Consider the following 17,459-nt stretch of genomic DNA (forward strand, 5'->3'; position numbering starts at 1 on the left):
GGTGGGAGGGAGGGAGGGAGGGAAGAAACGAGCTCCGGCAGCAAGCAGCCTAGAAAAAAAGATCGACGATGCGGAAGAAGTAAAGCAGGCTTATGCAGGAACTCGGGCAGGGACTATTGCTGTAGCAGGCAGCCAGGTAGCTCGCAAAGAAGGAGAAAGAGGAAGCAGCTAGGCTTCTCCAGGGGCAGTTTCTCGGAAAGAAGACAAGGGAGAAGATGAAGGAGAGAAGCTGAGGGAGAAGACGGAAACTAATTTTAGGCGTTAGCTTATTGGGCAAAGCTTCGTACAGCGGCTCGGTAATCCTAACCGCCTGATTGAATTCCTTTATAGCGAATCTTTCCTATTTTCTTTCTATCCGCTCCCTTTATCGGTGCCTCGAGGCGTTCCAACCTTCCAACACCCGCGCTTTATTTCAAACTGACTCTGCTCCACTCCCGCACTCCCCCTTTTTTTTATCGTCCTTTATACCTATCGCTTCCATCCGCGTAATCCGAGTCACGTCCTGAACGACGACGAATTCCCGATTGAATTTGCTCGTTTGTTGGATCCCTGAGTCGTAAGTTCCTTTGACGGAGAAAACTTGCGTTTGTTAGTATGTTTCTGTAGAAAAATATTCTGGTTCTTTATTTCAGATCACACTCATGAACGAAGCTTTTCTATGATCGTCTAGCGGCTAAGCGTATGATTTGTATACCTTTCCCTTCGGGCAGGTAACGTTGAGTCAATTAAGCCATGTGTTTAACGCGATCAAAGTACGCTTGTACTAAAACTATCATTCGTTTTGAGGGAAATATAGGAGCGAGCTCTGCGAAGAACGGTTTTAAAGTGTAGATACTATCTCTCGTTTTCATAGATCCTACACGGAAAACCGGTAGAGTGCAGGATAGGAACTAGACGAATGTAACGCTTTGAAGGAATTCACGACAACAATGCTCGACGCCGGAAGGAAATCGAGAGGCAAAAGAACTGTATATTTCCAACGTATAACGCCTCGAGTAGCTTTTCCCTGGCGGCAAGGCTAGTTCTCAAGAGTGTGTAGAAGTGACGCGAGATTCGGAGAACGCGAAGCGAAGGTGATTTAGAGGTTCCCTGAGAAATTCGCTTACGCTCAACTTGGAGCTGTTTGCGCACAGGTATAAAGTGCGTTGTCAAATGTATTCGAGCTGGAACAGACGCGCTCGTCTGTAATACGGATTTAATACGGACTTAATACGGTTTTAATACGGAGCTGACGACAGGCTACCATAAATACATTTACAAGTGTAATTAAGTAACGCATAATTAAATACGTCCATTTAGAGCGCGTTGATTCGAGGATATAATTAATATGCTCTCTCGATGCGTATCGGCGAGAGACCAGCGTGGGAGAACGAATAAGCAAGCAGGCAAGCGCGTTTATTTTCCGCTTCACCTTTACGGGTACAATCGTCGCCGTGGTCAGAGAATTTTTCGCTGTATGTACATCGCTGCAACAGGATGAACGCGAAAAGGGCCATTGAACGAACGTAATGAGAAAAAGCTTTGGCGCCGAGTTTGAATTAATTCGAATGATTAAACGAAATGCAACGAAACTGTGCACGGACTCGGTCGAATTTTTGCGTAAATCCGTTACTGATGTGAGTTCGAACCGACCAGTTTTTATCCAACTCGGCAATTCCTTCCTTCATTTTACAGCTTACGAGTTCCTGTTTTACTTCCTTTTTACTTCCTTTTTACTGAAAATGATGTTGAAACTATATCTTCTTTTAGCAATTTTCTCCGAAAGGAAATCTATCCGCTCGTTTTCTTCCCCTTTGCTCCCTTTTGTCCAATCACGCGAGTCGAAGAACGACTCTACATCGAAACAATAACCATCCCTTCCTCGTCGTACGTCTGTTCGCTTCCGCAGATATAGAGTTTTGCTCGAAACGAAGCGTTTCGACGAGGACGAATATCCGCCCGAGATATGTTTCCTTTACGCCGGCCTGTCTGACTTGTCACCGACTAAAACTACTGCGTGATCCGCGGATTTGTTGCCAGCGAGTTTGGGATAAGGGAGTTTGGCTGGCTTCTTTTCCTCTTCCGCTCTATCTTCAAACTTCCACCGGCAATCTATCCAACCTTTCTCTACCAAAGTTCGGCATTTCGTGTCCTTGCGCAAAAGAGAATAAAAACTCGTGAAGTTTATGCGCCATTTGCTTATAGTAAAGATAGAGTTATTTGAGTCAGCTAAACCTCGACATTTTGAAACTCAATCTACAACTGTGCATGGAACAATCGAATATCTTGTGCATTATGAGACGCCACTAGTCTCGCGGAGAGTAACAAAAGAATAAGAGAATACCATGTACTCTAAGCCCAGCAAGAAAGAATACTAAAGACGAGACAATGAAAAGATATTACATAAGAGTTAGTAAATTAAACAAGAAAATGATTACTAGAAGTAAGCTAATACACATACGCAATTGAATTATAATTTCTTATTCATTCAAAATACATTCTAACCGGAATATTCTCCAAGGAAGAAATATCCTTTAAATGGCTCGATCATTTTTTCCAAGCACGTCCATTTCCATCGCAACAGTCTATGGAAATTACCACCGAAAAGAAGGCTCAAACGACTTTCATAAAGAGAAAGAAAATGAAATAAAATTAAAATCCGAGAATTCCCGGAGGTAATTGAGGAAACAGCCAAAAGTTTCATTGGCCTAGCTCAAAAATGAAAAAAAAAAAACGCGGGCAGAACCCTCTGATGAGGAGAAACAGCTGGGTACTCTGCCGAAGAAATTCTTTTTTTCCAGAGGAACTGGTTCGTGCCGCGGTCTGTCACTTTGCCAACCCTTTCAACCCCTCGAGTGTCTCCGTCATTTTCTGCAAAGTCAGCCGAGAACGATCCAAGGGTCCCCTCGGCGGAAAGGAACGAGATTCTCGAGACCGGATCGCGTTGGAGAAGCTGTTGGCGGGTCTGGCAGACAGCCCGCTTTCTTAATCGGAAACAAACGTTTAGCCCTACCCCCCTTTTTCATAGACCAGCGCTGCTGATCGCGTGTTCCGGGCATGGCCTCAATTTTTATCGCACGTTACGTCCGGATCGTCCAGTAAATTGAACCTTTGCCGTGTACAATTACGTTCCACTTGGCGAACCTCTTTCTACTCGCAGCCTCCTATCCCCGCCAGTCGACTCCCCTGGGGGATTTTCTCGCTTCTGTTCTCGAAAATTTGATTTCCCTTTAGCTCGTGAGCCAACCTTGAGTGAACCTGCTGTTCGTTTTGCAGCGGATCTTCACCGAGACTCGTCCCGTGTATCGTTCGAGATAAGGCCAAGGAATCTATGAACGAGTTTTTCACGAGTGAGAACGCCCATCGACGTATAGAAGTATCGATCTGGATAAATTCGAAGGACGAAGCTTGGTAAAGACCTTTCAGGGTCGATCAACGCTCGCAACGACCCTTTCCACTGCGGTTGATAGGGGATAATTGTCGGGAAAGCTTACGAGTAACGCTATACTGGCCGTATGTAGTTATATATTTAGCAGCATACTCGTATATACTTAGCAGCGAACAGATCTCGTCAATTTACCGTCCACAACAGCTGCGCTTTCCATTAGCGGGCGAACGAACGGGCTACGTGAGCTCGAGTTTCGGCCGCAGCTGCGAAAATTCACGCGGAAAAATTCATGTTTCCGAGGGGAAATTAGAGATACAATAATGTGGCGGAAAATTGATAACCTGACACGTCTGTTCCTTATATAGTAGATCGATTTACTTATATTCGACGATGGCTCGTGTATACTCGGATAGGTTCACGAATAAACTGTACCAAGATAGTTTTAGTCAGCATTTTGTTTGGTTAACTTCGAAGTTACTAGTGAATACTTTACGTAGCTTGTAAGGGAATCCAATCGCGTTTGATTAAATATATAGTCAGCCGACTTTCGCCAGCTTTGGCCGCAGCTCTTGAACCGATCTAAGTGGTTCCAGCATCGCTGATTCGGGCAAAATTATCATCGTTTATAATTCCTCTTCCTCAAAAAGGAAAGCTTCAATACTGCTGACTCCATTAGCAAACATTATTTATACCAGATTTATACCAGATTAAGGATCATGCGCCAGTTACATGAACTACTATGCATATACTAATATATCGTAATTGCAAAAATGAAATATCTGTATGTGCTCCTAACTCAATGACCAGAAACCGCAATACCCAGTGATCCATATTTTAGATAATTCCTTAATTCCAACCCGCTTAAAGGGAAAATATAAGCAATTAGATCGAGGTGATCGATGTTATCAAGAAAATTTCCATCGTTTCCACCCAACGTCTCCCATCCGTATAATCAACGAACCTCCTAAGACGACACACGCGAATTCACAAGGTTTGTTATCTGGTGCAGAGCACAAACACGATTCTCCTCTCTCGTTTCATAGTCATACGCTCGGCAAAAATTGCCCGGTACAGCCTCGGGGAATCCGGCTTCTGTTTCTTCTGTTTACTCAACATGTTTCCATTTCCACGGACCGCGAACGAAACGCAACTAGGAGAAGAGAGGAGAGGCAGGGAAAGGGGAAAAGAGGAAAGGGACCGCGCGAATGCAAACGTGGCCACAAACCAGAAACGGAATTCATGGGCCGAGACAAAAGGTAACCGAGTCAATGGCGTGGTTACGATTCGAAAGGATTGGAATCGCGTCATCAACGCAACCGAGGACTACTCCTCTCTATTCTCGTGGCTCCATTTTCAACCGGATATGCACCCATGTTTCGAAGATACGATCATTCGGATTTATTCCCTGTTTTTACTTTGATCCGCTTTCGACGCGTCGCCACCGAATCCGGAGACTTTATGATACACCGCGAAACCCGTTTAAAATGTTTCTCTATTCTCTTGCGGCTAATTCAATGGCTATTCCATTGTTCTATACGTGTCTTCATGCATATTTAATATTATGCTGCGATACGTTCGTTTCGTTTTTAACGCTTGGTGATACATCGTCTTTTGGATCTTTTACCAACCTCAGAGTCATAAATAGAATACACAGTACAGTATACTATTACAGTAGCTATAAAAAGTATTTACACGTATCTTTCCAATGAAATATTCTTTTCATCGTTTCATTCTATAGAAGACAGGGAATGTGACATAACATGTTTTTCAGCTGTCATATTAATTTCCAAAGTTACTTCACGGTCTTGCTGATAAAAGTTTGTTGCGCTCGATAAACGCTCTTTTGTAGAATTTTCTGCTTGTCATGAAATAAACAACAATTTCGTTGCATTACAGTTTTCTATTACCAAGGAAGCAAAAGGAAAAATTGTGGGCATTGTGTAATGTTTGCTAGTAACATAAATTCCTTCTGTGTTTATACTTTTTACACAATGCTCTCAATTTTGCGGCGTGTTTTTGCCTTCCAGTGGCAGAAAAGCATAATACAACGGAAATGTACTTTATATTCTGACACGTTCAACATTTCCCTCACCGGCCACAACAAATGTAAATCACCGGTCATAATAAATTTTGATCAACGTGACCGCTGAAATGTAACTTTTAAAATGATACGTGACTACCGTTAATAGAACAACAACAACAAAAATGAAAAGAGAGAAAAATAAAACCACCGAAGAAAAATAGAACGAGTGAATGTTACAAGCTAATAACAATCGTTCTCGTAATTTATCTGTGAAAATTGAATCAAAAAGTTGAAATGTTAAGGTAGATAGTATCCGTGTTTATGCAAAACGACGGCAAAAGCAACGAGTGACAAATGAAACGACAACACGGCCCGATAACGTACGAGTGATCGTATTTTTCGCGTCAACTTTTATCTCCTGTTGCTTCGCTGAATATTTTCGGATCAAGCGATTTACAATTAGCCAGATCGAGTCAGTTTCCACTTTATAGCGACTACGAAACGTGTTCTACGAATCCGGGTCACCGGTTTGCGACTGCCAAGCAGCGATTCTCGTTTCTCATGTTAGACGTATGTCGAGATGTTTCTTACAAAATTAAAAATCAAAATTAAAAATCATCATTGTGGCGCAAAAATGTAAGTTTCACAAAATTATAATCCTATATAATTCTGCGGTGAATACACTTGCTTATACGCTAACAAGAAGAATGAAAAAGGTATATTAATGTCTCCGGTGAGCATTGTAATTTATTATTTGCGTCTTAAAGAAGACAGTGTATTTTTAGTAAAGTTTCAACTTTGTATTAATTACAATTTTCTATATAAACATTAGGACCAAGGTACGCTCCCACACTGTCTAAAAATGCGAACACTTATCATAGCGGAGTTCAAAAACTTTCCTCTTCGAGGAAATTAATAGCAGATTCTGCAAGGAAGTTCCTTGCATGATTTGCGAAATCGTACCGCAACAGAAGACCCGGATGTTGGTCGGATATTAACGAAGCTGACGACTCTTCCCTGTATCCCAAAACCCAGGGGCAGCCTTAATTCGCATTATCAGCGGCGAGAAAGAAAATGGCCAACTCGCGGAAGCAAGGAGCACGGTTCCACGGCAATACTTGCATCCCTCGGTTGTCATTTTCCAAAGTAAGAACCGGCAATTCGACCGTGACTTGCTTCTCCTGTTCTTCGATCGCGAGAACTCGTGATTAGATGTTGTAATTACGTGAACTTTCCTACCCTTTGCAAAATTCTGTCTTCCTAAGATAATTACGAATGAAATTAGAGTTTCTTGGCGTAACTTCTGTTGATATTAATCATCGCAGACGAAATTAGAAACGCCGCACGGAGTTTTAAAATTGCCTGACTACGGAAACAACATAGAAACAATCATACTGTTGCGGACCAACGTCACTTAACTATTCCAGTTACAACATATATTTATCTTTTCGTGTAGAAAAGTCTTTCGTAAATGAATAACATTCTAATTAAAGATCTTTAAAAATATAGAAACCCAAGGGAAGTCGGAATTAAGTAAAGCAGAATTCCAATTCTCTGAATTTGTCAGAGAACAAACGGTTTACATAGGCGGAGTTCATATAACAAGAGTTAGCCAACTTTCTCCACTGCCTATTTATTTTTTTTCTTTTATTCAAGTAATCAGTAGCAGTTTACGTTCAGGTAAGTGAATTCAACGAACGAAAGTTCAATTGATCGGGAGCGTTAACTAAAATTTCGCTCCAATAAATCGTGTTCTACTGTAATAGAAAATAATCAAAATTTTCTCCAGTTAAACAACCATTTTTAAACACTGTGCATCAAGAATTAAAAAATCAGAAATGTCATGAAATTGATCGGATAGAGAAAAAGGGAGACACAGAGAGAGACAATAACCTTTCATTGCGTTTCCTGTATCGTCGACCATCGACGAACGATGAGTTCTATAATTGACCAATTCGATCGAATATAGGTGAATAACAGAGTGGAAATCGCATTGAGGACGCTACGTAATTACCGATTGTTTATTCGAAATTCGAAGAATCGCTGGGACAAGCGAATTGTTGTCAAATTACAAAGTAAAATTGGCGATTAAAAAAGAAAATGACGATCGATAGCATGGACAAACAAACATTCTTTCGTAGCAACAGTTTTCCATGGAATATCGAAAATGGGATTTAAAATGTTCCACGCTGGGCTTGATGAAATGATATTCAATTTCATTACATCGTCATTAAACGTGTTACCGTGAATGTCGATTAGTTTACGTCAGATCCCTATCGGAATTAATCGTCACGTTGTCCAACCGTGTGCAATGAATATGTAATAGGCTCAAGTATGAATTAATTTCTGTGGATGCACGTGGGTCGAAGCTTGGAGAGGAGAGCGGCTCGCGTGGCCCTAATTGGTCTGTCCGAGCCAAGGAGGACCTTCGATCCTTATAAATATGCGCTGGTCATTAATACCAGCCGTGATCCGTTGGCAAACGTCGCGGATCGATCCTGCATTTGCGATTCTGATCGACGGCGATCAAATTCAGAAGGACGTATCGCGATAATTCCGTGGGACAACCGGAGATTCAGAGAAAGTTCCATTAAATCGAACTCGTAATTCCTCTATCAGCTTTGAAAATCCCGGAAATTAATGGTGTTACTCGTACCGTACGTGAAGATTAAAACATTCTGAGAATTATTGCAGTTAAACGGTGGATGCACGAGCTCGAGGAATAAATTTAACTTCAATTGAGTATTATATCTGCTTGGAAACAGAATTAACTTTAACGGCGTAATAAAATGACTGAGAATTCTGTACCTTCAAACGTGGCTCGTTTGTACTACTCGGTAATTTACTGAAATATTAATAATCACGTTGCACATGATGACGTTTAAGATGTAAAATTTGTAACTATTTCCAACTCGGAATCACAACTTCGTAAACCTTGCATCGCGTGAACGTCGTTGATAAATCGTGTCTCTTGACTCGACGAAACTTTCGATACGAATATTCTCCATGGATCGCGATGAAATTAGACAGCAAAACCAGACTACCGCTAATTTCCTTCCATTCGTCGATTACTCATTCGTTACATTTTCACTCTAAATCGAGATTTCTCGTTTCTGGCAGAGAATTTACGCTAATACGATGGAAAAAGGGTGGTTGAGCCAGCAGCACGAGTTGCAATGTACTTAGGGTAGATTGGAGAGTGCGATAGTCGGGATCGAAGCAATAGACGAGAAAAGGGTGAAAGAAAGAGTGAAAGGATGGATGCGAGGTGGGAATAGAATAAAGGAGAAGATAGCCGATTCTCTGGAGCCCGGTTGTCCGATGTTTCTCTTGCGGGTTATCTTAGCGACGATTCCAAGACGCCTCTTCGCTTTCCTGCCTTTAAGCGCACTCCTCTTCGACCTCCTGACGGAACAGAAAAAAGAAGAATATCAAGAACGGTGACAAAAGATAGTGGTCTTTCGTCGTGTGCAAGTCACCCTCTCTTTTCATCTCCTTTCCACCCTCTTTCCGTCCTCTTTCCATTCTTTCGTCGCGTGCCTGCTTTGAATTTGGGTTATCGAAGGAACGGCTATCTCTGAAAAAAAGCATTACTTATACAGCGTGGTCTTAAATTCATGGTACAAGTAAAATCAGAGAGAGATTGCGCAAACTGAGACGAAAATAAAATATGAGAAAATTGCGATGGAGATCTGGCGTTGGAGATTGAAAAATTTAAGTTGCGAGACTCGTTGAATTTGTATAATTTTCAGTTGGATAATAAACGATCGACAGCGAGCTGTCCTATATACGAAAATAAGAGAAGAGAATGTAGGATACTATCTGGAGAAAACAGAGTTTGAATGTAATTAAGAGCGAGGCTAGTACACGTATACTTGACACACGTCCTCAAATTCGATTTTCTTGGAAACACAGCCTCCATCGAAATTTTATTATTCTCGATTTTCGTCTTTATTTTCAGTCACAAAGCGCCCTCGCTTCTTTGTTCATGCCACGAATTTAGGTTCACGATATATGTATATTGGTCAAAGTATGCGAAACAAAGAAATTATATCTCAGTGTTAGGTATTTAACCGAGCTGGAAAAATTACGAACAGGCTTCTTTTAATGAAAACCGCGAGTTGTTAGTTTAGATGGAGTTGAGTACACACGATTAATTTGCCTGTTTGAAAGTTTCCATCGCTGTATTTATTTTATGAGTTCATCTGGACAAGATACTGGTCCTTCGCGTAATAATTAACGGTTAAAGTTTTTCACGAGACGAGCGGATAAAAACTCCCCACGCGGTTTATTTTAAAAGCACTTTTATTCGTACCGTAATTAACCAACACTGATTCTACCGGATTCCTATCTTTTCAACCACACGGAGATTAATGGACTTCCCACGCAGTCTATTTCCTTTTCTTCCAACGAACCTCCATCTAAGAGATAATCGATCGCTCTGTATTATAATAATTCCATAGGAATAAACTATAGAAGACCAGCTCGAGCGCATATCAATGTTTCAAAGGCGTATCGATCGTTAGTCGCAAAACCTGAAAACATATGTACGTCACAAGTGTTAGCGTACTTATGTAAAGTAAAGTTAACCATGGAAATGATTACTAGCAACTTACTCCACGTCTTGAACAATACTTATTTGAATCGAAACTTGAACAAAGATAGATAGAATCGTAAGATAAATAAAGAATTCGACTACTCAAGATTAAAAAGAAAATGTTAGCTTCGTATACAATAATCTTAAGATCCTCCTCGTTCGAAATATCTAACCACGTACTAAAAATTCAAACAAGTTTCACGACGCGTCAAACGATTCATCGCAAATAAACAAGGGATTTTTGAACGATGCAAGTGCGTTCCTTGTTTCAATTTAAATTTAGAAGAACATTTGATCCCACAGTTTTCATAAGAGATAAAAAATCAACAACAGCGAAATGTTCTTGAATTCTAACTTTCAAAATATAACAACTGTATAAATCGTTTTCTGCAATTGCGCCCTACTTGTCGACGATAGTGCGCGAACGTGTTTCGCACGAAACCGTATCGATCGCAATGAAAATCGCGGCTCGTCCGGCGTAAAGCCGGTGCGATTGGTCGCGAGGCAATCAGAGCGCTCGTAAGAAACGTCCAAATCATTCTCCCGTAGAAACATGGGCCGGAACAATCATACACTTGTAGGAGATGTATTGCGCCGGACAAGCACTATAGCTCAAAGCATCAGGCATAATTGCATATCAACGCTGCGATGCTGCTGACCGGTCGCAACACGGACAAAGCGGTGTAATTTGTGGAATCGCGGTAATCGGCTTTATGGCTTTTGCCGCTCCTGGTATTTGGGTATCGTTGTTTCGCCAACTGCCGACAACGTAATCGGCGTTGCACGCTTACCCAAGAATTTGGAAAATTGTCGGCTGATGGCCGGCGTGTTAAGGGAATTGAGGAAATTGAGGAAATTGAGGGAATTAAGGAAAACTGCCAAGGGGTTGATTCGCACGAGTATAGCGAGCGTGCTCTTTCAAGAATTTCGTTATTGTCTTTAGGTATTCGAGATGTGCCTCTTCGGAAACGGTCGACAGCGTAATCAACATCGTTGCGGCTTCGCCAATGGGAGGAGCTCGTTGTTTGTTATGCGATAAATTCGCCGTATAGTTGCACCGACATCGCCAGCCTGGTAATTGCAGGGGGTGTAATATCGCGAAAAGTTTGCACTAACCAGCGAATTCCTTGGTTATAGAGTGGCTCGTGGAAATATTCCAACGTTTACTGCATTATATGAACAGTTTTCAAATTTCATTAGCATTACAGCAAGCCTGGACTATCATGGTTATATCTATTGGTAAAGTTTGAAGCAAATCTGAAAACATATACTCCTGTTCGTAAGTATTAGGATATCTGCTGATCTTGCATGAAGGTGGAATCCAGGTTGCGAACGAGGCAATTAATCGGTTCGAATTTTGAGATTAAACATAAAATCACGATCTCGAACACGCGATAAAAATTATGGATACTATATGGGAAATAATATATTATGGAAAATAATGGATTAACGATCATAATTGACTCATATGCGTATAATTTTATAAACCATAATACGTTAATTCGTTTTTACTTGTAATTTGTTTCTAATTATATCGATAAAATTATGACAGTCGTATCTCGTTACAGTGTTAATATTTCTCAAAATGTTTTCTATATAGTACGTACAATATGTACATAGAAGAACACGTTCTAGCTGCCATTGTAAGTGCTGAAATACTTTCGCGAGCCACGATATAGAAGGAAAGAAACCGCGCGGATAGTGCTCTCACGTGACAATAAGCCATGATTTTTATGGCCGTGATACTAAATGTCGTGACTCTTGTCCTGGTACAAACTGAGTGTTCCGTTGTTACGATATTGAAATTGATGTCGCGACATTAACGCCACGAAATCAAAGCAGGTGCGCGATTTTATCGTAGCATTCGCTAGTGACTATCATTTGTTATTCAGTCAGAGGTGTAGTTAAAATCTGGAAACTCACTCTCCGACGTTAGCAATTTTTTACGTGATTAAAACTTACAACTTAGAAGTACATCGATCGACTGTTCAACAGTAACTAGACATCATGATACTAAATTGCGTGGAAATAACCATAAAATAAACTGCCACGCAGTATCATAATAGCAAAGGCCGTAACTTTTAATGTCGCGCGAAAACGTGTCCTAAATTCATTGAAAAGACGAATAGGGTGTCTAGTTTCTAGCTATGTGACTCGAATTTCAGTTTCATCTAACCTACAAACCATTTTCTTATTTCTTCCTCGGAATTCTAAGTTACTATTCGCGTTATCCCGTGAAATTTGTGTGGTGTGATACTTGTTCCATATCACTACGCATGAAAAATTGGAAAATGAAATTTCACGATAACTTTTAAATTTTCTGGCACGTGAATGCAGATAGGAAGATCTGATAATAGAGATGATGCGATTCATCCTCATATGTAGGAAGTAATATTCGAGGGAGATGTAATAAAGCGGATTATGTTGAGAAAATGCGGGAGGGTAAATTGAGAAATTTTGGCAGATGCAAGGAAAAATCGTGCGAGGTGCGCCACTGGAGAGAGAACAAAATTTCGAGCGAATTTCCTTCAATTATTTACGCTCGGAAATGCAGGAAAAATTTAATTGCACGCGACACGAGGCGGTTGTCGAGGGGAAAAAATTTCGGAATAAACTGAAGCGGCTGTAATTGTACGCTTTAGTGGCGGCCGTAGACTCCATTTTTGTTTCATTACGGTAAAATATAGCCATGCATTATGAGTCTCGTACATGCAAGCTTTAGAATAATAAATGTAAAGGTTTCCGCTAACAATGTCGAAAATAACGAATCGGCCTTTCATTAAAATTAACGTTGCCGATCAATAACGATCATTTGATTACATTTAATTGTTCCAATCTGATCAGATCGTTCATCAATAAGCATTAAATAAGGATAATATGATTGAAAACAGTTGATTCACAAAATCACAGTCTGAGATAGCCTAACAGTTGATTGACAAAAACAACCATCGTCCAGCGAGAAGTGCAATGCTCTGACGAGGAAAATGAAAAATGCAAGAAAATCTGAATATCGTAACACGAGTTCACGAGAATTAATAGATATAATAATTCGATTATATTTTGCAAATATAACGATAAATTCGTTGTCATGTAATTTAAACTTAGTTTCGACGCATCTCTCTTCCTTTGGAACGAAACTTTCGCAAGATAATGCACCGATAAAAACGATACAATGTTCATTTCTGCGAACGAAACTCGATCGCAGATCGCCAGATCGTTTAATAAATCCCCTTTCTGTTTTGCCGTGCTTGTTTCGTTAATTATCGAGAGAATCCTTTTTATAAGTTCCTTTCGCTTTGACACGGTGATCCACGCGCGATACACGAGCTCGCCTCTCGGTGTCCGCCCGACGAACGAGAACAAAAGCAAACCAGGACACGGGAGTGCACCGAGTCGAGGAAAAAATTGCGATCGTCCGATACGGTTTGCATCCGTGTTGACGTTTCAGCTTTATTAAACGTCGAATTTTCCCTCGCCTCTCTTTCTCTGTGCGTTCTTCCACGAAAATTTCTTCGCTTTCGATTACTGTTTTCGCCAGCCCATATTTGCTCCCCATAATTGGCAGCAATTTGGCGTCTTGTTATTAAAAAAATGGAAGAAGCAAAAATAAGAACGACGATAAAAAGAGAAAGAGCAAGGCCGAAAAGGAACAAGTTTCCGGCGGAACGACTTTACCAATTAGCGAACAATCGCAAAGAGAGAGAGAGAGAGAGAGAGAGAGGGGAGAAGGGGAATTTCGAGCGGCGTCGTTATAGGTCTTTAAAAGTTGCACGCTCTTTTTCCTCATCGTTTGAATGCGGTGCCTTTATTAAAACTTTTGACTGTCTGCCATCGAGAATATTTCCGCCGTATTCTGTCCCTTCTTATTGAATCAACGGCAACGGAAATATCACGACTACTTTTAATTTCCATCTCCGAAGATATCTTTCGAGATTACCTCTCAGAACATTTCTAGATTCGCGAGTGCCTGGCAAAAGTGAACAAGCGTCTTATAACCGATGGCGAATCAACTTTGTGCGATATTCAAACTTTTCCATCTTTGTTCTGGAAACTATAACGCTTGAAACATTTGTCATATCCCCAAAAGACGAGTCCAGAAAATTCACAAACCGCAGCATTCCACCAAGGTTCTGTAAAATTACAAAAAAGGATTTGTAAATCCACTCACACTCCTAATAACTATAAATTATTATGCAATAGAGCCCAGGTCAACTTTATACCATTTTATTAATCACTGCTACTGCTAGATCGCATCTTTTAATTGCTCGTTTTCTTTTCGTAAATTTTCTACAGGCCAAATTACAGAACAGGAAATGCAACACTCGCGCACACTTCCTCCCCTTTTATCGAACCGAGCCAAAGCTTCAGGAAAAGAATTTAATTGACTTAATCGATCGGCGAACCGTCCGACGACTAACGCGATTAACCGGCTGAATTCTTTCTGTCCTGTTGTTATCGATACCGATGATCGCGTTTCCGTTATTACTCGAATGGAGGATCGATTGGCACGATCGTTTAATTAAATCTCGCGTTCGCTGTGAATCCCTTTCCGCGCGGCACACGCTTAACCCTCTTAATTGATGAACCTGACCGGAATAATTCCGGAACCGGGGAATGATTAATTAATGGCCGCGTTTTGATGATGCATCGCGACGTTTCGAAACCAGTCCGCGGCCCCAACGAATCTCATTGAGCTCGGCCTCGTCTCTTTATATCCGTGTGTAACCTATAACCTGATATACGTTAATTAATCGAATGTTAGCTGATAAAACGTTCGGCCTAAAATTGGAAGTTCGATAATGCGGCAATTAAGCGTATCGAAGGGTTAATTGCGTATTAATCTAGTGGTCGTTCCCACGAATGCACTCGACCGCGGCAGCTGCAATTATTTTAATGCTGGATATTGAAATCGAACGATCGGATCGGTTCGTTTATCCGATTCCTTAGTTCGTTAATTTCCCCGTAGATTAGAACTCCGTTTAACCTAATTTCGTTTATACGAACAAGTTAATCCTCAGCTTCAAATATATAAACTCGTATCCGAGCCTCTATCATATTGAGTACCTAGGCAATCATAGTACAATCGGCAAAACTAAGGTAATTATTTAGAGTGGAGTATAATTCATTAATTTCGATGAGCTTTAAATATATGTTGTCGAGGTTTCGATTCCAAGTAACTTTTTTCTACCCGTCTTTGAAGCATCTCAATTAAGATTTAGTGTTACATTAAATGAAATTAATTAAATTTTAATTAAAAGTAAATAAATTAGTTAGAGAATAAAGTTTGTCAGTTCATTAATATTATTTCCTGGCTGGTAAATTATTGTGTAGGAGGGTCCCACGTTCTATTGTACGAACTAATAAAAAGTGCTAGAGAGGATAGCCATCGAACTACTATTATTGGAACTACTCGATTATCCCAACTGTTTTACCCCACGACTGGTTTCGATAAATGAGATTTTATTGTATCTCGCCGTTCCGTAAGTTACGTAGAAAAAGATCTCTCGATCGCCACTGTTCGAAGCTTTTTAGCTAATTGCTAGTCGTTTAAACGATAAGCGAAGAGAAAGTGTAGGGATAAAAGAGTGAGGTGCATATTAATCACAGTAAGTGAAACAGGCGGCACAAGCGTGTTCTAACGTCGAGTGTTGTTCTTTGTTTCAGAGTCGGGGACCAAGCAGAGCAGAGGTAAGAGAAAGCCTGCTGAAAGACAGGCCCGCCTAAGTATCTTGCTTTTTTTGTCGTGGAACACATTTTAGGTTCACTCGCGCGTAAGTAACTTTGATCAAAGTTGAGAAAAGTACATTTTTCCCGTCCTGGTTCTCTTTTCGTTCCCTTCTCTTTATTTCGTATAATCGTCATACGTGAATGCTCGTGCTCTATTGTGCGTTCGACTACTTATTTTCCTGGTTCTTGCAATAACGAACAGGAAAGGGTTAATAACGTTGACGGAGGACCACGAGAACGCCGAAAACGAGGATCATTCTTTCGGCCGGAGTCGTGAAACCGTCGCGGCGGGTTTAATCTCTGGAGGTTGATGTTATTTCCGGACGGCCGAGAAATAATAGTTCCAGCGTCGTTGTCGAGTAGCGGGAACAGCAATTAAACGCGAAGAACACGAAAGAACGCGGACATACCGTAAGTCGTAGACCAACGACGCTACTCGAAACGCTCCTTAAAACGTTTTATCGGGTTCCACGTGCTCGAGATCGCTCGATTTCCCTGATCTTTCGATGGTGAAGTAACTCGATGGAATTCGTGGAACGCCACCACACGAAATCTCGAGTCAGCCTCGGCTGATTTTCGCGGGTATACCAACGCCGAAACGGGATTCTATCGGCGTGTCTTTCGTCCTTTACACGCTCTGTTGGTGAAGGAGCGACTGGAATTCCATTACAGGATTCTTGCAACGACGAACCAACGTAATCGTCCCGTAAACCGCGAATCACGCGTCGGAACGATCATCCAGCAATTTGTCACGGTCGATATCGAGATCCATAAGTTTCACATCGCTGGGAAAAATATGGACGCGTTTTCTCTATGGTACTTCGCTTAATGGAGGATCGATTGATAGAACGTTATCGCCGTTATCACCGTTATCGTTCGTTTGGTCCTTTCCTACACTTTTACCCACCGAGCAATATTTCTAGTCGAAGAGTGCTTTTGGCACAAGTCGGGCTATAGAATAGTCTGTAAGCGAATTTTAATCGTTGATTGGTGGCATCACACGTTCTTTACGAATCCAATAGCACGGATCCCGCTGACACCCATTTCATATCTTTACCTTCGTGAAGGCGATAAATTAAGAAGAAGGCCGCCTTTTGGTGGTCAGATAATTATTAGGTGCGTGTCATGTCGAATAAAGAATCACCGAACTTTCCAAATTCTTTTCCTCTCCGCTTACTGGACTCTCTGCTTAGCTGGTACGTGTAACGTGAAACAAACTCACGCTCCTCGTCGTTGTTAATCCAATTTGTCGTTAAGTAGGTTCCAACGAAACAGGAAGGAAATTCATAGGAACAAATGGTGGGTAATTAAACGCGTACCTTGTCGAGCCCGAAACCGCACGAACTCCAAGGTTATGTCGTTTCGGTTATTACCAGCAAATTTAGGAGAACTGGAAGGCCGTTAGTTCCGGTTACGAGGTGGTCGCGAGTCTAAGTCGCCTGGAGAGGAAGAGGCGATGAGTGCTCGTTAAATATTCCGATGTGCACCGTGCAACTCACCTCCTTCTCTGTTTATTTTCTAAACAGCAACCGAACGACGACCAACTATTTCCGTTAATTGTTAATCTGTATGGCAAACAGAACCGACAAATACGCGACGGATGCAGCGTTAATTCTGTAAGGCGCGACGGCAAACAACACAGTCACGCTCTACACCTCCCGTACACCTTCCGTCCACTTCTCTACAGTTTTTGCACGAATTGTGCTCTTCGACGACTACTTTCGCAGACACAAAGGATATCGAGA

General features: G+C 41.3%; 1 protein-coding gene across 3 annotated transcripts in view; it reads left to right on the top strand.

Annotated features, from left to right (window-relative positions):
• Positions 1–17,459, top strand: part of LOC100746830 — a 171,080-nt gene that overhangs the window by 102,252 nt on the left and 51,369 nt on the right. For 2 of the 3 annotated variants that reach the window (XM_003492721.4, XM_012390637.3), the window contains exon 2: positions 15,652–15,675. The exons of the other annotated variant lie outside the window; for it this stretch is intronic. In XM_003492721.4, the coding sequence (XP_003492769.1) occupies positions 15,652–15,675 (24 nt within the window). The remainder of the gene's footprint in view (positions 1–15,651; positions 15,676–17,459) is intronic. 3 annotated transcript variants of the gene reach the window in all.

Source organism: Bombus impatiens, unplaced genomic scaffold (genome assembly GCF_000188095.3).
Source record: "Bombus impatiens unplaced genomic scaffold, BIMP_2.2 scf_0830, whole genome shotgun sequence".
NCBI lineage: Eukaryota > Metazoa > Arthropoda > Insecta > Hymenoptera > Apidae > Bombus > Bombus impatiens.